The 26,094-nt window shown below is 34.6% G+C and overlaps 1 protein-coding gene across 1 annotated transcript in view; it reads right to left on the minus strand.

Annotated features, from left to right (window-relative positions):
• LOC150095261 (F-box only protein 32) overlaps positions 1 to 26,094 on the minus strand; it is a 357,698-nt gene that overhangs the window by 59,614 nt on the left and 271,990 nt on the right. Inside the window, exon 6 of the mRNA XM_090409832.1 lies at positions 24,388 to 24,563. Coding sequence (XP_090265958.1) covers positions 24,388 to 24,563 — 176 coding nt within the window. The remainder of the gene's footprint in view (positions 1 to 24,387; positions 24,564 to 26,094) is intronic.

The raw sequence follows: 26,094 nt of genomic DNA on the forward strand, positions 1-26,094 counted from the left end.
AACATTTCTGTTGCACATTGTAAAATACTGGTAAGCTTCAAGCATTGTAAAATGTTCATATACACAGTTTTGTGCTCATTACACGAACTAGGGATCATACTTCATTAGCCTCTGCAATGTTCATAAATACAAATTTAAGTTTGAAAGTAAAAGTTCACCTGCATCATGTGATTTTTCTGTATTACAGTATATGTTTTCATATCAGTCTGTCTGCTGTACAGGAGGAAAAATTTCTGTCCTGTTTGTGCTCAAAACTAGTGTGGAGAAGAAAAACACTAGGTTGAAAAAGCCCTTATGTTATACAGCTATCAACTGCTGTATGCAGCTATTGAATCCAAGCTAGAATGCCTTGGAAGGGATTCAAGGTTTGATTGCTAGATTCATGTGAAATCAGAGGATTTGTTCATAATCACGGTAATGACATTGCCTCCATAATAAATTTAGTTTAATCCTTTATCCAAGTGTGAGAAAACAAAGTTTGCACCTGAAAATATCTTCAGGACTGGGGTTAAGGTAGTACAACACTGGGCAACTCGTAGCAAAGGTGGACCAAGCTAACATCATTCCTATCTCAGTATCTCCCATAATGCAAAACACATCTCCTTGCAGATATGTATAATGTTATGCATTAAGGGAAGGGCCACTACCCAGACTAGTTTCGACCTTTATTGAGGTCTCTTCAGTGGGATAGATAAAGGATTAAACTAAATTTATTATAGTCTAAACAATTGAAAAATAAACTTTCGACATTGCCTCCAGTTAATAGAGATAAGGAGGGCTTAAATTTAGGATTAGAAAACAAAAGGTAATAAGTTAAATATGCCAAGAATTTATATTCTTGGTTTCATCCTTAATTCAACTGTAAACAAAGTTTGCACGTGAATTAACTTCACAACTGGGCTACTTGTATATAGAGGATAATGGCTTCACATCAATTGCCTTGGTATACCATAATGCAAGGCACATATCCTTACAGATGTGTATAATGCTGTGCATTATGGGTAAATGCCACTCAGACCAGTTTCAACTTTTATTGAGGTCTCATTAGTGGGAGCCAGATTCAGAAGTGATACCAGGGTTGAAGTAATGCAGAAGATATATTTCCCATATATAAGTAGTCAAAATGTCACAGCTTATTACTAAAATATTACAAATTAGAGCTAGTTATTGAAAGTTTTTCCATTTGGATATATTATAAGTTAAAGATTCCAAGAAGTCATTAGCCTCTATTTACAAGTAGCCCACTCACGAAATTACTTCATGCACATCCACAAGTGCTAGTGTAGGGTAACCAGCTGTCCCTTTTTTAGACTCTGGTCCCATTGTCCCAACAAAACCTTGAAAAGGAACAATTAGCATCCCATTATTAACTTTAGTATTGTTTTGTTCCTTTTTTGAATTCGTGGCATGACTTCATTCTTGTATGTTTGAATATGGAAAGGATAATGTCTTTGCTGGTGACATGTGATAGCTTGAGATCGAAAACATGCATGCATCAACCATTACGGATGCACTCTCTCTTTGCGATAGGACGAAAATGCTGCAACCAGTGGCAGCACTGCTGCATCTGGCCGGTAACAAGGTTACCGGCCAGATGCAGACTGGCATACAAAGCACAAAACAATGGTATGTACTTCGTATGCCAGTCTGTTAGTAATTGTGAAAGTTAAAGTGAGTGTATGTTGTGAGTAGTGATATTTCATCCAGATTTTATCATGCCGAAAAGGAAGTGTAGTTTCTCTTGGGATTTAAAAGAAGATATTCCTTAATTAAAATAAAGCCAAAAGGCTATATAACTGGCTATATAACAATATAGAATATCAAGAATAGTGAGGGAGCTTGCTCCAACTTTGCTTCGAATTGCCTTCGCCGATAGTTTTTCGGCATTGAAACTCATAGATCGTAGTTATCGATCTTGAGTTTCACTTACTAACTATATAACAATATAGGATTCTTATCCATTTAATATGAAGATATTCCTTCTTGAAAGCCGATGAAACAACAAACAAGTTGCAATGTATCTGTGTGTCATTCGGTTTTTTCACTTGAACATGGAGGCCATTCTGATATAAAACAGCATATGACAAATCAAAAACATAACTTAGCAGCTGCTGCTCGCAGTTCAAGTCAAGATGTTACATCACTTTTCACGAAAAATTCAAAAGGGAAATTAAATGACAAAAGTAAATTTCTTGCAGCTCAAAGAAGGTTTGTTTGCATTTCATGCAGTGAAACATAACCTTTCTTTGAGGTCAATGGACTGCACCTCTGAAATAGTGTGAAATTTATTCATCATCATCAAATTCCTGCCATGTACCCTCAAGGGGTGTACAGGATATGATAATACTACATGAAAAAAATTACATCATTATTAATTTCCTATCTACAATTTTCCTCCAAATCAGTCTGTTACTTGTCAAGACTCCAAGATTATCAGATCTTATATTTCTATCGTCTAAAGCACTTTGTACCGTATCAATCCACCTATATCTTGGTCTTACTCTGGGTCGTTTTGCTGCCAACCTGGCAGAGAACACTTGTTTTGCTAATCTTTCCTCGCCCATTCTATTTAAGTGACCATACCACCTGAGATTAGCTCTGCTAACGCATTCCTGGATGCTGACAATGTCAAGTTCTTTCCTAATATCCTCGTTTTTAATATGATATTGCCATTGATGCCATCTGTTCACGCCTATAATCTTTCTCAGGACTCTCATATCTGTGGTCTCTAGTCTTTGGTCAAGTGTTTTACTTCTGACCCAGCTCTCAGATCCATAAGTTAAAATCAGTTTGAACACTGTCTGGTATACAGCTAATTTAGTGTTCTCACTAATTTCTCTCTTATTCCATATGAATTTATTCAATTGACTTCCCACCATACCAGCTTTGCTGATTCTGTTGTCTATTTCTATATTTAATTTACCATCTTCAGTAAAAATCGTGCCTAAATAGCTGAAATGTTTTACTTGTTCCACAGGTTCTCCATTCACAACACAGTTGACATTTTCAATGATTCTGCCTATTTTCATTGTCTTTGTCTTTTTATTGCTGACCTTCATACCATATCTATTACAACAGCTATTCAATTTACTCAGAGAATCTTGCAGACTTGTAGCAGATTTATTTAGAAGTATAACATCATCCGCATAAAGCAAAGAGCTGACATTAACATCTCCAATTTTGATATCATGTTTAATACCACTTTCCTTCATAATGTGATCCATATAGATAATGAATAACAGAGGGGATAATGTACATCCTTGTCTCACACCAGATTTAACATTAAACCATCTTCCTGTACTTCCTTCAATTCTAACTGCTGACTTACAACTCAAATAAAGACTAAGTATTGCTTGATATAATGCCCCATTCACACCATATAACTGCAGCGTATTGAATAGGTTCTCTCTTGGTACCTTGTCATATGCCTTTTCCAGATCGACAAAACTTAAATACAGATCTTTGTTATATTCCCTTGCTTTCTCAACTATTTGTCGTAAAGTGAAGATCTGATCCTGACAGCCTCTATTTGGCCTGAATCCAGCTTGTTCTTCACCAAGCTTTTCTTCCACAATTCTTCTCAACCATTTCTCAAGTATACTAGCATAAATCTTACCAGGAACACTAAGTAGGGAAATACCTCTGTAATTCTTGCACTCAGTTTTATTTCCCTTTTTATATATGGGTACTATGAGAGCTCTACTCCAATCATCTGGAATTCGTCCCTCTGTCCACACCTGAACTATGTAGTGAAGTCACTGTAAGACTTTTATACCACCATACTTAAGCATTTCTAGTCAAAAAATATCATCTACTCCTGCTGCCTTTCCACATTTCAAGCCTTTGATGGCTTTTTCTACTTCGGTATGGATATATATTCCTGACTGTATGCCTGTTGAGTGTTTTTTTACCACTGTGCTATTGCTGCTTGTTTCATTTAGCAATTTTTCGAAGTAATTACTCCATACTTCAAGGATATCTTTTTCTCCCGTTTTCATGTCACCTTTATCATCTCTAATTCCTTTTACAGCACTCTTTTCTCCATTCCTAAACTTCTTGAACAACCTCCAGAATATTTTGCCACCTTCTTGATATTTATTTTCTATATTCTTGCCAAAGTCCTCCCATGACTTTTGTTTAGCTAGTTTTACACAGTGTTTAGTATTCTTGCATTTGTCTCTATATTCTCTAAGAGCACAAGCTGACTTATTTGCCAGGAACTTTTGGTATGCTTTCTTCTTTTCCTTCACTGCCTCTTTAACTTCCTGTGTCCACGAGGGAGTTCTGATTTTTTATCCTTACAGACAACCTCACCACATGCCTCTCTGGCAGAATCAATCAATGTTTTCTTCAGAGTTTGCCACTGAATCTCCAAGGTTTGATTCCTGTTCTCAAACTCTCATTTTTTCTTCAATAATCTTTGTGTATTTTAGTCTACAGTTCACAACTGAGAGCTGCTCAACTTTTATTCGCTTTAAAACTTTCTTACATGTTATTCTTTTCAATATGAAATTCAATTTTATCCTGCTCAAGACTAAATAGTGATCACTTCCAATTTCAAATCCTCTGTACTCTGGTGTCCTGCGCCAGGGAGAAAACATCACTATCAACAATAACATAGTCAATGAGACTTTTCTTATTCCTAGCCTCTTCTCTCCATGTGAATTTATGCACATTTTTATGTTGGAACATGGTGTTAGTAATGACCAGTCCATGTCCTGAGCAGAAATCCAACAGATATTTGCCATTATTATTAGCTTTGCTCTTTTCTCCAAATTTTCCCAAAATATTTTTGTATGTCTCACAATCATTTCCTACTCTGCTATTTAGATCCCCAACAAGGACCAACTTTTCATTTTTCATTGTGTCAGTTGCTTTTTCTAAAGCCTCAAAAAATTCCTCCACTTCTACCTTAGTAGAACCTTCTGTGGGACCATAGGCACAAATAAGTCTCATTGTCCAGTTCCCCATTCTCATATTTGCCCACATTACTATACTTGAGACTGCCTGCCATTCAAGAAGATTAGCCTCGTATTTTGTGTTGAATACTATGGCTACTCCTTTTCCTTGATTGTCATTGCCTGAATATAACATTTTGTATTTATTGCTCAGAAAGATCTCACCAGTTTTGGTCTTTTTTGTTTCAGTCACCCCTATTATGTCGATCTGGTACTTATCTAATTCCTCAGCTAGCTCAATTTCTTTGCCATTCAGGCTTCTTACGTTGATAGTACCGATCTTTAACTCTGGTGATGTTGAGTTGGGGTTTATTTTCAGATTTGTTCCAGTAGCTGACTTTTCGCTGTTCGCCCTGGTTCCCTGGCGAAAACAACGGGGGCCTTGTTTAACCAGGCGACGCCTCAGCCGGCAGGAAATTTTGTCATGTTGTACCATCATTCTATATTTTGGTTTAACCAATAAGAATACAATTTGGTCGGCTAAATCCCAAATTGCCAGCCCATCCTCATCCATTCAGTATCCAAGTAGGTACCCAACAGGGTGCACCACGAGAAGGTGAGGATTGGACATTTGGTCAGAAGCCCTGGTCGGTTCTCCACATTCCATTAAAGGCTATGTGGAGGTCTACTCTCAGTTATACAGCTTTGACCCTTAAGCACCCCGTGAAATTTATTTGAAAAGAATTTTTCTATGTGGGTGAACAAAGTGCCAATCAATTTTAGTGAATGTTCTGGAACTTTACGCAATGCAAGCAATTGAATTGAAACAAGCCAAATATGTGTCAGTTATGGTAGACAGATCAAACCACAGAGATTAGAAGTCCTTGTTATCCCAAATAAAGTTAGTGTATTCAGGTTAAAGTGATAGATTTTCAGAACATAACAGGAGAAACAACAGAACTGCTTACAAATCATATACTGGATATTTTGCAGAAACAGCAACTGACTGAGAAAACTATTGCATTTTCTGCAGATAACTGTAACACCAACTTTGGTGGATACAAACGAAATGGTTCCAACAATGTATTTTTAAGACTCAACAAAGGGTTAAAAATGAACATTCATGCTATTGGCTGTGCTGCTCGTGTTGTTCATAATGGCATAAAGACAAGTGCCGATATTTTGCCTATTGATATCGAAACAACTGTAAATAAAAATATTTCAGTATTTCCATATTTACACCATGAGAGTAGAGAAATTGAAGAATTTTTGCGCATTTACAGAAATTGAATACAAGCGTGTTCTAGGTAATGTACAAACAAGATGGTTATCATTACTACAAGCTGTGAATAGGATTATTGACATGTATGATGGACTCAGATCTTACTTTTTACCACAAGATAAATCCTCTACATTGTTGAAATCATTTTTCAGTAACCAATAATCAATACTTTAGCTTCATTTCATGCAAAGCCAGCTGAAAATATTCTCAACAATAACGAAAATAGAAAGGGAAAATATTTGGGCAACTGAAGTGGTAGAAGAATTGGAATTGCTCAGACAGAAAATTACAAATAGGAAAGCTGAGAACTTTCACACATTTAAAATATCATCAATTATTTCAGAGTTCAAAGATGAGGGCATCTTTGACCTAAAAGAATTTTTAGACACTACAAATTTATTTTTATGATACTTTCCTTGAATATTTAAGCAAATACTTATTTTCAGCCACTGAAAGCATTTCACTGGATTAAGTGTCTGCATGGTTAGCCTAGTGGCTATGTGCTTTGCAACCATGCCTGGGGAAGGAGTATCCTAGGTTTGATTCCCCGTCAGTGATGTGAGGAGCTTTAGGATATTCCTTAGCCATAGTCAAGTTGGCTGGTCTTGAGCATGGACAGCAGGGTTTTTTCCATCAGTTTATCGGGGGTTTTTCATCCTGCAACCAGGCAAACCGGCCCCGTGAACACACACAGATCTACAGTCATAAATACTTAACCCCTCCATGAGGGGGCTCAACTCCCCCCAGAAGGGAAGGGGGAGAAAAAGGGAGGAAACACCATACGAATAAATAAAAACTGGATTAAGTTGCAAACTCCACTAACTTGAGCTGAAGTTGCAAGCAGCCTAAAAGCAATCAGTGATGTTGACAGCAAAATATTCAATATTATTGATAAAGATGAATTATTTGATGAAGTCAGCCAGATAAATAATGTTGTGAACTCCAAGATGGAAGAACACAAATGATGAAGTGGACAAAAAGTGGTGTGACATGTTTAAGGTGCTCCAAAAAAAAACATCCACTATAAAAAGATACCAACAGTTGTTGTATTTGTTATGGCAATCCCAGGAACAAACACAGCTGTCGAGAGAATTTTTTTCTCTCATGAGTTCTTTGTGGTATGATGAAAAGAACCGCTTCAACACAAAGACTGTGAAAGCAATAATTGTGATCAAGATGCAGTTTGACATTTCATGTATTGACTTTTATGAGTGCATCTTGAAAGAACCAACATTTTTGGAAGAAATAATGTCTTCATAAAAATATAAGATAATGCTAATGCCGATACTCCATAATTATAATGCACACTTCAGTCCTATATACTGGAATTATAATTATATGTTATTCCATTTTTTTATGTAGAGCATACAAGAAGTGTCCCGTTTTTGTCCCTTTTTTTTAATTGCTGAAAATTTAAAATGTCCCATTTTTTTTTTAGTTTTGAAAATCTGGTCACCCTATGCTAGTGGTGATTTGCCTTCCACTAACTTTTTAAAGTATATATTAAGATTGCTGGTAGTGCAGTTAATATTTCCATTACAGGATTACTTTTTGCTATATCACAACTGCCATTTTATAAAAGCTAGATATAGCATTTGCAAGTGGTGTAGGATTGTTTCTATATCATGGGATTACTTAATTTTCAGTCTTACAATAAAGGTTTTTTTCTCTCAATCAAACACAGAGGTTTCAGTCCCCCCCCCCCCCCCACACACACTCTGAGATAATGGTACCAATTCCTCCAAGGGTGCAAACTTAAAACTAAAATTCCAGGATGTGAAGAAACAAGCCAGGTGACTAAGGTTTTAAAAGAGATAGTTAAGTCTAGTAAGATTTATTCTTTAATGCTGTATGGGAGAGAGAAATCCATCTGTTCACTCCCATAATTTTTTTCAGATTCTCACTTCTATGATCACCAGTCTCTGACCATCAAGTGTTTTATTTCTAAGTAGTTCCAGATCCAATGTAAACCTGGTTTCAACACTACCTTGTATATAGTCAATTTAGTGTTTTGACTAATTTCTCTCTCATTCTGTATAAATTTATTCAGTTGTCTATTTCCATATTTAATTTGCTATTTTCACTAAAAATTGCATATAAATAGCTGAAATAGTCTGTTCCACTGGATGGAGCATGAATATTGCTAAACTTTATTACACATCCACTGTATTTCCAGTCTATTATCAAGATTCTCCTTTCTGCATCACTTTGGATATTACAGAATGACTCAAGGAGGTGGGGCAAAAATAACAACCCTATGTTATTTTTGTTACATTTGAAGATAGTACCAGTAATTCCTGTGCTACCTTCAGATGAGATTTCCAGAGGAATCTCTGAAAAAAAAAAAAAAAAAATAGAGAGATTTTCAATGGAATATATAGAGAATACTTGAAATGGGTAAAATCAGTAACATACGAAAAGGTATATCAGGTGAAGACCCAAACTGGTTCTCTGGTGAGGTCACTTTCACAATGGATATGAAGAAACCTGTATTAAATTTTGTCAACAACAGTACAACATAAGTTATGGTGAACTATCCCCTTGGATCACTTGTATAGAAACTGACCCAAAACTAAATGTTTAACTGTAGGAAATCAGACATACTGCTAATCAGTTTCTCAAACTGTACCAGAAATGCCACGGTTTGAAATTTGAAACAGCCATAGATTAGCTCCAAAATTCCAGAATTGCAGGAGCCACTTTCCAGTCAAATACGGATGATAAACATTAGCTGAAATTACCAATAATGAACCTAGTATAACAACTGAACAGATACAAGAAGAAATGCAAACAAACTAAACTTATACAAGGAGAAACTGGAGAAGAAACAGAAAAGCAAGTAAGATAATGGAAAGAACTTAATATGCAGACAAGACCATCAAAAAGAAAAGATGAATTAATAAAAAAAAATTGAGGATAAACAAAAATAAATAAAAGTGTTTAAAAAAAAGGAACTAAATCTAAAAGAAGAAGAAATAAAAAAAAAATGGAAAAGGCTGCAGGTCATCAAATGAAGATTACTCGGCCTCAGAAGAGTTTAAACATTATGAAGAACCATCTCATGTTAATAAAGAGAAAGAGATGCAATTAAAGGAAAAAATAATAAAGTTTACTGATTCAAAGTTTCCTCAGTACAATTGTCATCTGCATGAAAAGAAAAGATCTAGCTTCCACATCAAGAACAAGGTAAGAAATTAAAATAATAATTGTAAATAAAATATATTTCTAAATCACTTAGGGAATTGAACAACGTAGATCCGAATATAAATTAAATTATACTTTAATAATTATTAAAGCACAATTTAATTTATATTCGGATCTACGTTGTTCAGTTCCCTAAGTGATTTAGAAATGCATAACCAACGTATAAGCCTGTCTACGAGAATAAATAAAATATAGTCTAGTGGTTAGGACATTGCATTGTCGCCGCAATAACCCAGGTTTGAATCCTGATCATGGCAGTGTTATTTAAGCGCCTCCGTAGCACAATTAGAAAAACGACGGTACGTTGCACCCTTCGATTGGAAAAGGCCTAATTTCGATTCTCGTCATGATGGGAGGAATCTTTATATGGACTTTTTCAATCGAAGGTGAGCTAGCCGATCTCATATGGAGGTAGCAGAGTTTTTTCTCCTGGAAACTCTGGTTTTTCATCCTGCATACAGACAAATTGGCCCTTCAGAACACACGCAATTTACAGACAAAAAATGCTAGTGGTGGTGGTGTGCAGTAGATGGCACTGATGTTGTTGATTGGATGGTAGAGGTTCGGTGTAGTGGTGGAGACAGAGTTATACAATAGGTGTCCTCCTGCGATGAGTCTTTGGACTCCTTGGAGGTGTCACGAATAATAATAATGGAAAAAAAAAAACTGGAAAACAATTTACATGAGGCAGGCTACACAACTGCTCTTTCACAGATTAAAGACCTCATCAGGTTCATCCAAAATCTAGAAGTTAAAGACTTACCAATGAGACTTCACTAATCATATCATCTCCTTTCTGCATTACCACATTAAATGTACGAGTATTCCACAGGCAAGTTAAACAAGAAGCTATATAGAAACATCATAATATCAGGTTTTGTTTCTCCAAGAAACATACTTCTGCAGATATAAACACTTTAACAGATAGATATCTACTTCTTTCTTATTAGAGCTTTCAAAGATTTAACAGAGCTGGAGTAGGGTTGTTATTTTTGCTCCACTTCCTTGAGTCATTCTGTAATATCCAAAATGATGCAGAAGGGAGAATCTTGATAATAGACTGGAAATACAGTGGATGTGTAATAAAGTTTAAAAATATTCATGCTCCATCCAATGGAACAGACAAAAATTCTATCAGGAATTGCAGCCATATTTATATTGTGCCCACTACATCATAGTAGCTGGAGACTGATGTATTGAAAACTCCACATTAGACAAAATAAGACACACCAGGAGTGGAAAAGTGAGATATGTAGAGTTAAAAATATGTATTGCCAATGCTTGACTAGTAAACGCATGGAAAATAAGATATTAGCATATGCCTATGATGTAGTGGGCAGCATAATTCAGATTTTTGGGAAGTGGGATCTTGGAGGCATTCCTTTTGGAATAACCCCAAAGGGAGACCTCTTTACTATATTTGGAATTTCCTTCTCCACTTACCAAATATTGTCAATATTGTCAATTCAAGAAGTTATATACAATAACATTGAAACCTTAGAAGACTGGAAAATTGAGCCATTTTTTTTTTTTTCTTCTAAAGCCATAGTACTTAAAACCATAATCTTCCCTGCTCAGTTGTACATAAAAAATATTACAGACATTAACATTACAGAAGCTGAAGAAAAGCAATTATATAGTAAGCCTGTGCAATTTTTTTGGTCCAGCTCATACCAAGAAGTTAAAAAGGAATTTCTTCAACTATCAAAGAAGCATAAAGATTTGGACTTCCAGTTTTAAAATATTTAAGCAATACAGCATCAAAAATCCATAAAATATTACAGACCAATCACTCACGTGCAGACCTCCTGCACTACCTGGGTTTTCATCTTCCCATATTTGGAATAAATGATTATAAAGGTCCAAAAAAGCTGAGATTGTTCCTGAATACTACACTCTGGCATTGATATTCTTTCCATTAAAAAAAGTAAAATTTGGTATAAAGAAATCTTTAATCTCTTTCACTGCAAACTTCCACTGAAGTTCCAAGGATATCCTAACAAGAGAGATCTTGATTGGAGAATTTCATATGGTCACCTTCCAGTCAATATCATCAAATGGAGGTACTTTAAAATCGGAGATCCATCCAATCTGTGACATTCTGTTACCAATTGGAAACAGTAAAACATGCATTCTACAGCTGTGCTCTTGCCTTGTGTATTTGGAACAGATTAATGTGTTTTGCACTAAAACATATTTACAATAATGCAACTTTTGAAATTAAATTATATAAAAAGTGAAAAGTTCCCAATATAAAAAGGCATCTGGCAAGGCGACACCATATCTCCCAAATTATTTACAGCTGCACTAGAGGAAGTCTTTAGAAGCCTTGATTGGGAAACAAAAGGAATAAACATAAATGGAGAAAGGCTGCATCATCTGAAATTTGCAGATGATACTGTCCTAATAGCAGATAATCTTGAAGATCTGGAAGAAAGGCTAAATCAGCTAAATGAAGCCTCCAGAGTAATTGGATTAAAAATAAATAGAGAAAAAACAAAAATAATGATGAATAAATATATTAACCATAGAACTGTCAACGTTGAAAACCATGAAATAGAACAAGTTACTTTATATGTATATTTGGGCCAATTGTTATCCTTTGAGGAGTGCCAAAGAAAAGAGATTGAACGAAGAATTCACCTTAGATGGATGCTTATGGGAAAATGAGAGACATATTCAGAAGTGACATCCCTATGAGGCTAAAAAGGAACGCTTTCGACCAGTGCATACTTCCTGTCCTAACATATGGAGGAGAAACATTGACTTTAACAGAAGCCCTAAAAAAAAAAGCTGAGAACAACACAATATCGCATGGAAAGAAGTATGCTAAAAATAACATTAAGAGATAGGAAGACAAATACCCAGATAAGATCTCAAACAGGTGTCATGGATATTGTAAAATACATTAAACAGGCTAAGTGGAGATGGGCTGGCCATATTGCCAGATGCAGTGACGGGAGATGGACTAGAAAAACAACAGAGTGGAAACCAATGGATGGAGCAAGACAAAGAGGAAGACCGAAAAGAAGGTGGAAAAATGAACTGGAACAAATTGCAGGAGTGAGATGGATGGGAGAGGCAGAAAATCGAGTGATCTGAAAAATCATGGGGGGAGACCTTCGTCCAGCAGTGGACAGAACCAAAAGGTTGAAGAAGAATGTGTTTTGCATTCTATTACTTACAACAGAAAAGTTTTTTTTTTTTTTTTTTGTGCAGTGCAGTACCCACAACCTGTCAACAATGAGAAGAGAATTTTGATTTTTATAGTTAATGAATTAAAATACCATTTATGGAAGGTCAGAAAGAAACATGGATCTGAAAAACAGCAATATGACATCCAAATGCTTTATAATATTGTATTGGGAAATTTTATTGTTCAGTGAGATGATTTTTGTATTTAGAAAGAAGCATTCTAGGAGATATCAAATTTTTGACTCAATGGTATAGACCACCCACATTATGCAATAAAATAAAATTAAATTAAAAAATTCTATTTTTTTACAATGAGAGGTTTTTAAATGGTTCAATCCTCTTAGTTCAATGTGATCTTATAGTGAATTGCAGGGATGACTATAGTGTAATCCCAGACAGAGATGGCCAATTTAAGGCAGTTAACTCAAATAACGCTACCCACCTGGGTATCAATCATCTTTGCATTTTAGTTTCAATTGGTATGTATGTTGGTTGTTCATCTGCATGAGAATGGTGAAAAAGGAAAACTGATGGCCTTTGGCTATATGATGACATAAAAGAACTGAGGCCTTCTCTCTCTCACACACTATCTGTCTTTTCTTTCTCTTAATACTATCAGGCTCTCTTGCATTTGTGATGATAATTACATACAGATAATTTCTGCAAGACTTTCTGAAAGATATAAGATATTTGTATATTGCACATGGGGAGGGTACAGAAGGAGTATTAGGAAGCACAAAGTTCGAAGTGTTGAGTTCCACATGAATCAGTGCCAGAGGACCATTATTGTTCAATCTTTCTATCAGTGTTACTGTCACTCAATTATATACAGAATATTTCTACTGTAGTTAAGATTTTGGAAAAATTGTTAAGAACTATTAAAGAGAATTGGGCAGATGAGGGCAACATTATATATGCAGGCTAGCATGGATTTGTTAAGAGCAGCTCTTATTTTAGTAATCTGGGTTTATAATAGAGTAAAGAAGAGCAGTGGATTAAGATAAAGCAATATACAGTTTTTTTTTCCAGATTTTGCAAAGGCATTTAATAAGGTGCCACATGACAAGTTTGTATTTAAGATGTAAGATATTTCTGCAAGGCTTTCTGAAAGATATCAGACTTGTATATGACATGTAGGCAGGAGGAGGATCCAGAAGGAGTATTAGGAAGCAGGAAAGTTACAAGTAGAGTAACTTTCAGTGCCAGAGGACCATTATTGTTCAATCTTTCTATCAGTATTACTGTCATTCAATTACATACAGATAATTATTCAGTTATTTGCAGACATGAAATTTGGGAGGATTATTAGTAATAGAGCTGATGTGACTAAGAGGATTTGAATAAGCTGAAAAGGTAGTCATGAATTGAGATGTGAATTAAATACAGTAAAATGTAAGGTTTTGAAGTTTGGGATTCACAGATGGGATGTCTCACATTCACTTGAGTTATACTAGAAGTGTAAGAAGGAGGGATCGTGGGATGATTATAGATACATTTGAAGTTCTGAGGACATAATGCAAAGGATATGAAGAGAGGCCAGAGAACAGCTGCAATATTGAGGAGGACAGACTATTACCTAATGAGGGAATGAGGTAACCCTGGAGAGAATGAAGGGAAATAGTGAAAATGATATCAGGAATGTACAATGTTGGTTATGAGGACAGACTGAGGACATGCAAATTACAGAGCTTGGTGGACAAAAATGAAAGGGATATGACTGAGATGTAGTTGAAAGGAATTTATCGGAATGACACTGGGGAGATTTCTTGTATGGTAGAAGAATGAGGGAAAAGAATAAGAACAAGGAAGTCATCTCTGGAAGGTGCAAAAGGAGGTAGCAAGTTTTTTTTTATAATAGAAGAATAGAAGAATAATAGAAGCTAGAATAAAAATAGATAGAGGCTCTTTAACAATAATTGGTTTATATGGCCCAGAAGAAGGAAGAGAACAGGATAATATTGATTTTTATAATCAGCTACAAAACATATATAATAAAATAAACAAATATGATTACATAATTTTAGCAGGAGACTTAAATGCAAGAATTGGAAACACGAAAATTAATAACAACATAGGAATACATGGAGAACACACTCTAAACAGAAATGGTAAAAAATTGATTGACAATGTAGTTCATAATAATAATCTAAAAATAATGAATTCCTTCTATAAACATAAAGATATACATAAATATACTTGGGCAGCAAGAGGATGGAAATCAATATTAGATTACTTCATATTAAATGAAAAGACATCAAAATTTTCACTAGATGTTAGAGTTCACAGAGGATATGAAATAAACAGTGACCACTTCCTTGTTAAAATAAAATTAAGATTACCACCTAAATGGCTACAAGTAACAAGAACAGAAAGAAAAATTGAAACATTTGTTTATAAAACTAGACTATTGAATGACACAAATGTACAATGGCTATATGAACAAAGAATTAACCAATATCTAGATAAAATAAAACAAAATGAAGAAATAGAAATAGAATGGCTTAATATAAAAACGATACTAAATGCAGCAGCAAATGAAAGCTTAGGAAAGACCAAAAAATTCAATAAAAGAAAAAAAAAAAACTGAAGATCTGGGATGATACAATCAAAGAAATAATCAAAAAGAAAAAAAGAAGCCTATCACAAATGGTTAAGCAGTAAAAGATTAGAAGATGAAATAGAATATAAAAGAATAAGAGCCATAGCTAAAAGAGAAGTCAGAAAAAGACAGAGAATCATGGAATAAATTTGTTTCTAATTTAGAACATGATTTATATAAAATAAGACCCAATGTATATAAGATTTTGAAACACTTAAATGCAGATACCAAAGAAAACATAAAATTAAACACTGAATTGAAATTAGAAGAATTTCTAAATTACTACACAGAACTGTGGACAGATAAATATTTTAAAAAAGACAACTGGCAAACAATTAACGAAAATGAAAAGGAAATAACTGAAGAAGAATTAGAAATCAGCCTGAAAGAAACAAGAAACGGAAAATCACCTGGAGAAGATAAGCTAGGTTCAGAACTATATAAATACGCAGGAACAAGATTCAAAGAAAGACTCTTATTATTTTTAAATAAAATTTACTCAATTGGTATCCCCCCCCCCCCCAATAGAATGGAAAAAAGCAATTGTGATTCCTATCTTTAAGAAAGGTAATAGAGATGACCCTAAAAACTATAGAGGTATCAGTATACTAAATTCCTGTTACAAAATATATAGCAGAATCTTAAATAACAAACTAATGAAATATTCTGAAAACTTTATTCTAGAGGTACAGAATGGATTTAGAAAAGGACGATCATGTATAGACCCAGCCTTCTGCCTAAAATTAATAATAGAGAAAAGAAGAGAATATAATTTAGAAACACATATTGCATTTATTGACTTTGAAAAAGCATTTGACAAAGTTAAAAGAAACATATTATTTAACATATTAAAAGAAAGACAAATACCAAATAATATCCTAAAAGCTATCACAAGTATATATGAAAATAATCAAATACAAATAAGATTAAATCACGAGCTATCATATACGAGAGAGATAAACCAAGTGGCCCGACAGGGATGTCCCCCTCTCAGCAACTCTTTTTAATATCTACATAAATGAAATAATAATAAAATGGAGTAAAAATTTACATCAAGGAATTAAACTTTCACCTACAGTTAACTTAAACACTCTCCTCTTTGCTGACGACCAAATAATTACAAATTCTGAAGATAACTTGCAGAAAGCTATTTTAAATCTAAATGAGATATCCAAAGATTACGGTATGATAATATCAACGGAAAAATCAAAAATTATGGTCTTTAAAGGACAAGATCCAGCAAGAACTAAAATAGATAACAAGATCTTAGAACAGGTGAATTCATTTAACTACCTAGGATGTATGATCATGTATGAAAATGAAAAAGATATAAACGTAAAAATTGCAAAATATTTAAAAACAATAGGTGTAATTAACTCTATATTTAAACCAAACCTAGTTCAAAAACAAACCAGGCTAAAAGTATACAATACATTAGCCCTACTGGTCTTAATGTATGGAAGCGAAATCTGGACAATAAAACAAAAAGACAAACAAAGATTAACAAGAGCAGAAATGAAGTTTATGAGAAAAACTGCAAAGTATACCCTATTTGATCACAAAAGAAATTAAGATATTATGAAAGAATTAAACCAAGAACCAGTAATAGAAAAAATTAAAAAATATAAACATAAATGGATGGAATACGTTCAAAGAATGAAAACAGAAAGATTATCAAAACAAGCTTTAAAGTACAAGCCATTAGGAAAAAGAAAACTAGGACGTCCTCTTAAACGATGACTTCTAAGGCCAGAACAGGCCATGCTAGGTCTAAATCCTTGATACGTATGATGATGAACTTTTTTTTTTTTTTAAATTTTTTTTTTTTTATTTGCATGGATGGTGAAAGGAGCATGGACTGCATTGCCTGAGGAAGAGGGGCAAGAGTGCAAACAGTGGATGAGTTTAAGCAGTAGTATGATAGACTGTCATCACGATGAGTTATGATTCATGGATATCCAGAATAACAACATCAGCATAAAGAATTAAGATTAACATTTCCATGTTGATATCAGGTCTAATGCAACTTTCTGTCATAGCTTGATTAATGCCAATGATCAATAGCAATTGAAACAGTGTACATCCTTTCTCTCCTGATACATTAAGAACATCATGGAACAAATTACCGCGTTAGAGTAAAACTTTAGTTTAATATAAACCAAAATAAACACTCAGCATTTCGGCCTTCACATTAAGGTCATCATCTGGAGTATACACATATACAAAGAAACAAGTTTCACAACAATCTACATGGTATGCTCAAGTTACTGATCGACAGTTGTAACTATTGGCCTGACCTCTGGGGTAAAAAAAAAAAACAATCTTACAAAGTTGGAGTCCTGTTATTATTATTAGGTTAAAATGGTTGCTGCTGGTGGAGACAGAGAGTTGTAGAGTAGGTACCCTCCCTCAATGAGTATAGACTCCTTGTAGGTCTTATGTAATAACAATAATAATAAAAAAATAAAATAAATTAATTAATTAAGCTGCAGAGCAACATGTTCACACCAACAAAAAAATTACTTATATAAGTATGGGGTGCTTAAGGGTCAAAGCTGTATAACTGAGAGGAGACCTCCACATAGCCTTTAAAGGAATGCGGAGAACCGACTAGGCCTTCTGACCTAATGTCCAATCCTCACCTTCTCGTGGTGCACCCTGTTGGATATCTACTTGGATAGTGAACGAACAAGGATGAGCTGGCAATTTGGGATTTAGCCGACCAAATTGTATTCCTATTGGTTAAACCAAAATACAAAATGATGGTACAACACGACAAAATTTCATGCCGGCTGGGGTGTCGTCTGGTTAAACAAGGCCCCGGTTGTTTTCACCAGGAAACCAGGGTGAACAGTGAAAAGTCAGCGACTGGAACAAATCTGAAAACACACCCCAACTCAACATCACCAGAGTTAAAGATCGGTACTATCAACATAAGAAGCCTGAATGGCAAAGAAATGGAGCTAGTGTAGGAATTAGATAAGTACCAGATCGACATAATAGGGGTAACTGAAACAAAAAAGACCAAAACTGGTGAGATCTTTCTGAGCAATAAATACAAAATGTTATATTCAGGCAATGACAATCAAGGAAAAGAAGGAGTAGTCATAGTATTCAACACAAAATACAAGGCTCATCTTCTTGAATGGCAGGCAGTGTCAAGTAGAGTGATTTGGGCAAATATCAGAATGGGGAACTGGACAATGAGACATATTTGTGCCTATAGTCCCACAGAAGGTTCTACTAAGGTAGAAGTGGAGGAATTTTTTGAGGCTCTTGTTGGTCCTTGTTGGGAATCTAAATAGCAGAGTAGGAAGTGATTGTCAGACATACAAAAATGTTTTGGGAAAATTTGGAGAAAAGAGCAAAGCTAATAATAATGGCAAATACCTGTGGAATTTCTGCTCAGGACAAGGACTGGTTATTACTAACACCATGTTCCAACATAAAAATGTGCAAAAATTCACATGGAGAGAAGAGGCAAAATATATAAGAAAAGTCTCATTGACTATGTTATTGTTGATAGTGATGTATTCTACCTGGTGTACAGAGGATTTGAAATTGGACGTGATCATTATTTAGTCTTGAGCCAGATAAAATTGAATTTCTTATTGAAAAGAATGACATGTAAGTTTTGTACTATCTTACCTGAGTAAGTAGTACAACACCTGAAGACCTCAATAAAGGTCAAAACTAGTCTGGGCCAATCCCTTAATGCATAACAGTATACATATCCACAAGGAGATGTGTTTTGCATTATGGGAGATACTGGGATAGGCGTGTTGGTAGCTTGCTCCACCTTTGCCACGAGTTGCCTTGGTGTTGTACTACTTACTCAGGTAAGATAGTACAACACTATATTCTGTCCTGAAGATATTTTCAGGAGCAAACTTTGTTTGCTCTCACTGGGATAAAGGATTAAACTAAATTTATTATAGTCTAACCTAGTGAAAAATAAACTTTCAACATGCTATGTACTGTACTATCATTTCTTGTTTTGTCAAGCTACTTGAGCATCTAGAACATTATTATCTGTATTTATATCACCTTTGTTATCTGATTTCTTTTTTTACAGTACTCTATTCTCCATTTTTAAGCTTTTCAATAGCCTCCGTAGAGAATACAAAGAAAAAATGTAGAAGATAAATATCAGGTAGGTGGCAAAATATTCTCAAGAGTTTTGTTTAGCTATTTTTACACATTGCTTCAACACATTTTTTTTCTTTATTCTCTCAGAACATATGCTGACATACTATGAATTTCTTTTTTCTATGACTGCCTCTATAATTTTCTGAGTTCACCATGGAGTTCTGATTTTTCCATCTTTGCAGACAAATTCATCCCATGTCTCCCTGGTTAAATCAATTTTCTTCTGAATCTGCCACCGAGTTTCCTTAGACTCAGTAATAAGAAATACTGATACTCTACTGAATAATCAGATATAAGGGCGATGTAATTATGGCTCTGATGGAGCTTGTTTGAAGATAGTTGGAATAAGTGAAATATTATCGGCTGAGAATGATATCCTGATGTAAATAGAAAGGAAGGAAGAGCATGATGATTTTTTTTGAGAATAGGATAGGTGAGAAGGGAGGCAGGAGTGTTACTGTTGATGACAGCAAGACTTATGTACAAAGGGGAAAATAGTGGCACTGGTTTGAAACAGTATGGTGTGAGGTAGAGGCTGATAGTATGAAATATTCAGTTTGATGTTGCTACAGGCCAGGGACCTTGAAGGGTGGAGACAAACGTGGCAAATTGCATTAGTGAATAAGCAAAGGGTTATTGTAGTGGGTAATTTTAATTATGATAATACTGATCAGTATTATCATAATTAAAATGAGCCTGCATAGCTCAGTGGATGTGGTGTTTGCACACCACGGTGCGACTGCACGAAGGAAGACTGGTTTCAAATCTAGTCATGGCAACTAGAGGAAAGTTTTCTAAGCCTTTATTTCGATCAGTTCTCGAGTTAGTCGATCTCTGGCATGGGCAAGCGGGGTTTTTCCTCCTGTAAACTCTGGTTTTTCGTCCCGCAAATTCAAGAAAATCGACCGTAGAATCCACACTATTTGAGACATTAAAAAAATATATTGTGTTAGGGTTAGGGACTATGAGATGGTGGCACTTGTTGAGCAGTCACTTCACTGTGTGCCACTTAATTAGTGATAGCCTTGGGCCAGCTATCTCTGATTGGTCCAGTGGAAATTGAACTGCCCACTCAGTCTCCAAAAATTAGATAGGGCTAAAATGGCCTCGCCTACTCCCTATATGGAAATAAAAGACGTTAGCTGATTTTTTTATTGTTTTATTAGAATGAAAAGATAGCATCTGAGAATAAGGAGAATAAACTTCTTCTTCCATTACATATTGCCTAAGACAACTATGTGAGGCAATATATAATGGAGGGTACATGAGGTTTATGAATCTCAGATCTGCTCCATCTGGACTACTGATACAGACCTGGACCCCCAGATTCAGTGGTGATGAAGTTACGGAGATGGATCCAAAGACAAGTGACAAGTCTGTGGAACACTCTCAATGAGAATAGTTTGATGGTCTGTAGGCTTCAAAAAGTTGGTTAAAAGATGAAAAAGAGGAGACATGATAGAAGCATTTAAGTTATTAAAGGGATTTTATAGGATTTACACTGAAGACTTTTTAGTACATGGCAAGAACAAAGGGTCACCAGTGGAAATTGTATAAGAGTGTGGTTAGCAAGGGTATTAGGGCTAGGTTTTTTTTGCTTGGAGGGTGGTGAATGAGTGGAATGGGCAGCCAGAAGTGATTGCGGGTGCTTCATGAGTGAATGATGACTAGCGTGTGAATAAATGGATCTCCCACGATGAGTGTGACTTCACGGAGATACTTGTATAATAAACATAATCATGAAATCAGATACAGGAGGAAGTGAACAGCTATGTGACTAGAGCCTTAAAATTTGATAGGCAAGCATGGAATGCAGATTATTCAATTAATGGGAAATTTTTGAAGGAGATGGAGGTTACACTGCTGAAATTGAGAGGATGTCAGAATGATTTACGTCAAGGAGGACCACCTTAACAGGTAGAAGTGAGGATGTTAGTTCCCTTATATAAGACTTTGTTGATCAGACCACATATGGACTGATCAAGGCTGATAACAGTAGTATTCTCAGTAATTGGATTGAGAGTGTTTTCCACATCTCCAAATCAAAATATTAGAATAATCAGAGAAATGTGTTGATTTACAATTCTAATTTATTGCATAGAAAATAACTATTACCAAATATCAATTAGCATCTAAATCTATGTACTTTGTAGATTATATAACCATGTAAACACATAAAAATGTAATATAAATTATAAAACAAACTAATTATTTGAAAACATTCACAAAATTAGAATAATTTTTAACATGGTTCAAAATATTATAATAATGCAAAAATAAATGCACAAATTACAGTTAAAGGGAAACATGATAATTAGTACTTTGATGCATCCCACTTAGCCTTTATGAGCATTTGCAAACAGTTGGGCATATTATTTACTAGCGGTTGGCTGTCTCTCCCCCCCCCCCCCCCCCCAATTCAAAACATGTTCATATGGTCTGCAGACTAGAAACAAGTTCATTTTTGTTGCTTGGGGCAACTTCTTGAAGACATTTCTTCATAATTCCCCACAAATTCTCATTGGGATTTAAATCTGGTGAGTTTGCCAGCCAAGGAATTACATTGATTTGTTTTTCTTTAAGCCATCTAGTAGTGGTCTTGGAAGTGCGACAGGAAGCTAAATCTTGCTGAAAAAGGAAATCACCATCACATAAATCTTTGTAACAAAGCTCTCAAGAATTTCTCAGTATGCTTTGGAATTGACTCTTTTGTACACAATATGCAGCCTACCTGGACCCTCTGCAGTCATAAACAGCCCAAATTTCACCAAATGTTTCATAAATTCTTTATCAAATGTCTCCTGCTTAAGATGCCAAATACGTATCCTTCTTGATGACCATGGGACACAAAGCATACCTTCATTGCTAAAAAGTACTTTTTCCAGTCCTCTTAACCCCACAACAGTCTTTGTTCATACTATCACACTCTAGCTGCCTTTTGCTTAGAAGTCATAAGCAGTTTTGTCTGAGGCACAGGTGATTTAAAACACAAAATTGTGAAGTCATCTCATCATAGATTTAGACACATTCACACCTAGTTCTTTCCATCTCCTGTGGAAATACCTGATACTATGGAATTGGTTTTTCTTCACGATATTCTTCAATTGCCACTCATCTCTTCGACTGCTATTGCGGTGATTATTTGAAAGCTCTGGTTATTAGAATACTGTCTCAATACTCTAAATCACGCTTGCTTGAGAACATTTCAATTTCTTAGCTATAAATTGTTGAGTTTGGCGTTCTTTGTATAGAGACACCATATGAACTTCTTAGCTTATGATGTCACTAGTTTGACCCACATTTAGCAAATAATTAACTGAAATTCACGTTCAAACAATTCTTCATACACAAATCAGTCCTGCAGTTACTGAAATATATGCTATTTCTATTCTCTTCTCAAAACCAATTGGAAAAATTTGGAAATATTTTAATATTTTGAACATGTTAAAAATTATTCAAATTTTGTGAATGTTTTCAAATAAGTTTTCTTATAATTTATGTTAAATTTTTATGTGTTTACATGGTTATATAATCTACAAAGTATGTAGATTTAGATGATGCTAGTTCATATTTGGTAATAATTATTTTCTATGCAATAAATTAGAACAGCAAACCATTCAACACATTTACTTTGATTACTCTAATTCTTTGATTCGGAGGATTCAGAGGTGTATAATGATTAGCATAAGTTTATTAAAGGGAAGGGGAGGGGGGAAGGGTCATGTTTTAACAATCTGCTTAATACTACAAGGTGACAAATTCAAGGCAGATAGGAGATGAGAATATCAGAAGGTTCAGAAAAGATTCACTAAATCAATGTTGGGGCTCTGAAATGTGGGATAAAGAAATGAGGAAATATAATTTGCAGAGCCTTGAAAATAGGAGTGGGAGATGTAATCTAGATAAATCAGTAAATGGTTGTCATGAAATTAATCCGAAGATATATTTCATAGATTAAAGAGAAGAAAAAAGGTAGAACAAGATGCCATCCCTGGAAACTTTATAAGGAGAGTTTGAGCAAGAGAATGTGAAGCAAGTTCTCTGAATAGAGAGTGGATGGCAAGCGGAATGCAATGTCTGAGTATGTAAACTTCAAATGAGTTTACATACTCAGAACAGTTCCATGATCTTTTTTGTATGAATGTGGATCTTCTGCAATCGTAGAAGTCTGATGTAAATAATTTCTCAATTATCTGACCACAGGAAATTAATTTGCTGATTGGATAACTGAAGGATCAGTTAACCAAAAGGTACAGTTACATGGCATTGTATCAGAAGTTTTAATAACACATTAACCCATTCAACGGAAAGTTTAATGACAGTTTGATTATTTAGTTGTTGAATAGTAGAGATCACTAATAACCAAGGTATATGCTTAATTGGGGGGTAGCACCATTCAGCAGCAGGTCCAATAATGGTTTTTAAAAATAATGTGAAGAGCTTCTTGACTTATCCTTTCAATAAAACAGTTATGAAATCTTTTCAAAAGGCTCAACATTGTGAACAGTGAGTAGATATACAAAAATGTCATTAAGGTTTAATGTTGCCAAAATGAAAGCTAATACACTTGTCGGAAGAGATGAATCATAAATACTATACTGGGAGAATATGTGATAAAGAAGTAATGTAAATTATTACTTCCTTTATCACAACCTAACGAAATGTGTTGAAAGGAACCTGAGGTTAGTAATTAAGAATAACAGGATTATGGAATATTGTTTATGAAGACAGATCGAGGAAATATGAATTTCCAAACTTGGCAAATGAAAAGAGAGTTGGATATGATTGATATTCAGCAACAGAAGCTTACTACACCATTATATAGTTTTTAAATGGAGCTAAAAAGTTACAAGCAAGAGAAAGGAATGCACTGCTGAAGTAAGAGAGGGGATAAGTGGTGTATCAAATAAGGTCAGGAAAGTTATGGAGTAAAGCTGATTCGAGTACTAGAATGGGCTGATTTTTTGCAATGCATATTTTTAGCACAGAGAAATCTGTAATAATATTAATACTAAATAAAGTTAAGGTTAAAAAAATAATAGTTATGCAACTCTCATCACCTGCTTAATTTCAATGCAGCTGGCCATATGGCAAATCCTTTCAATAGTCCTCAGGTGCTGCTCCCACAACAGTGTGCTTCCAAGTGGTCGGCCCCAACAGTAATATTTTTTCATGGTTTTCTTCAGATCATATAATAATGTATGCAATATGTGAATGTTTTGCTGGTTACTTGCCACTATAATAAAGAAAAAATGTTGATATTTTTATTCACCAATTAGTATCAAGCTGTACTGTTAATTAAAAAAAAAAAAAAAAAGCCATTTGAGTAAAAATCTAGTATAGTATGATTCTGTTTGTTACCAAAACAATTTCTTGATTAAAGGTAAAAAGATATATTGGAAGAAGAGAAGATCATTTTCATTTATTTTTATTTTTTTAATAAATAACTTTTAACTATTTAAAAAAAATTAAAAAACTCTTATTGTATGCTCTTTCTGTTCTTCACCTTTAAGACACTGATATGACAGTAAACTGAGATATAGGTCACAGAAATTAAAAAAAAAAAAAAAAAAAATCCTCACCTACAGACATCCAAACCAGATTTGTTTTTGACTAAATCTTTAATGTTATTACAGCTACCAGATTCCACCTTAACTGTTCAAACCACTCTGTATGATTCCTCCTGCCACAAGGGTGGCAGGCACATGTTTTTTAGTGCAATCTAATATTACTTATCAAAGGATAGCAAATCTCGTATCTACTTATTGACTTTCTGCGGTTTAAGATTCCCCTACCATCTCTACTGCTCTCCCATTTCTGAAAATCATTCTAGCCATTAACTTCTTATCCTCAAAACTTGATTTCTGACCATACAATCAACCTAACAGTGAAACCATATCCAGTAGTGAATTTAATAACTCCAACCGGCTCTCCCCTTTCCAATTCCACTGATCAAGTTGGGAAAGAAGTTGAAGTATTTGCTGTAAGCCAAAGACCTGAAGCAACATTTAAAAATCCTGCCCAATATCAAAGCCATGGTTTTCCAAGAAGTATGCCAAGACAGTTAAAAAAGCATATCATAACGTTCAATGTTCATTTCACTTCTGGTATGGAGACCATGTTTGTTAATGATAATTACATTTTACTAGATGTAATTATCATTAATTAACAAAAACAACAAGCCACATAAGTTGTCAGACTTACATTATCAGGGATACGAGATTTGTATAAAAAAACTAGGTAGAACAATTACACATGACAGATTTTTCTTCACCTGCTTCTAGAGTATAATACATATGACAAGAATAGAAAAAAACAATGGATTAAGTAATGTGCAAGTATTCAAATACAGCAAGTTGTTGCTATCATGTTCTGAAGCATAATGCATGTCACTTTTCATATTCACGGTTACATTTTGATGAATACAGACCAAACTTGGTGTAGGATTAAAAATTTTTTAATCCTATACTTGTACTAAGCATTTCTGAGGCTTCATTAATTTTCCTGTAACAAAGTTATGATGTATATATATATATATATATATATATATATATATATATATATATATATATGTGTGTGTGTGTGTGTGAAAAGTTTACCTTGGGTATAATATATGTTAAAGATACCAAGTAATTTTATAACCTTGGTTTTAATCCTTTTTCCCAAAAAGGATTAAAACCAAGGTTATAAAATTACTTGGTATCTTTAACATATACACACTCACACACACGTACACACACACACACACACACACACACACACACACT

Source organism: Typopeltis vanoorti, chromosome 20 (assembly GCF_054136105.1).
Source record: "Typopeltis vanoorti isolate ZY-2024b chromosome 20, IOZ_Tvanoo_1.0, whole genome shotgun sequence".
Lineage (NCBI taxonomy): Eukaryota > Metazoa > Arthropoda > Arachnida > Uropygi > Thelyphonidae > Typopeltis > Typopeltis vanoorti.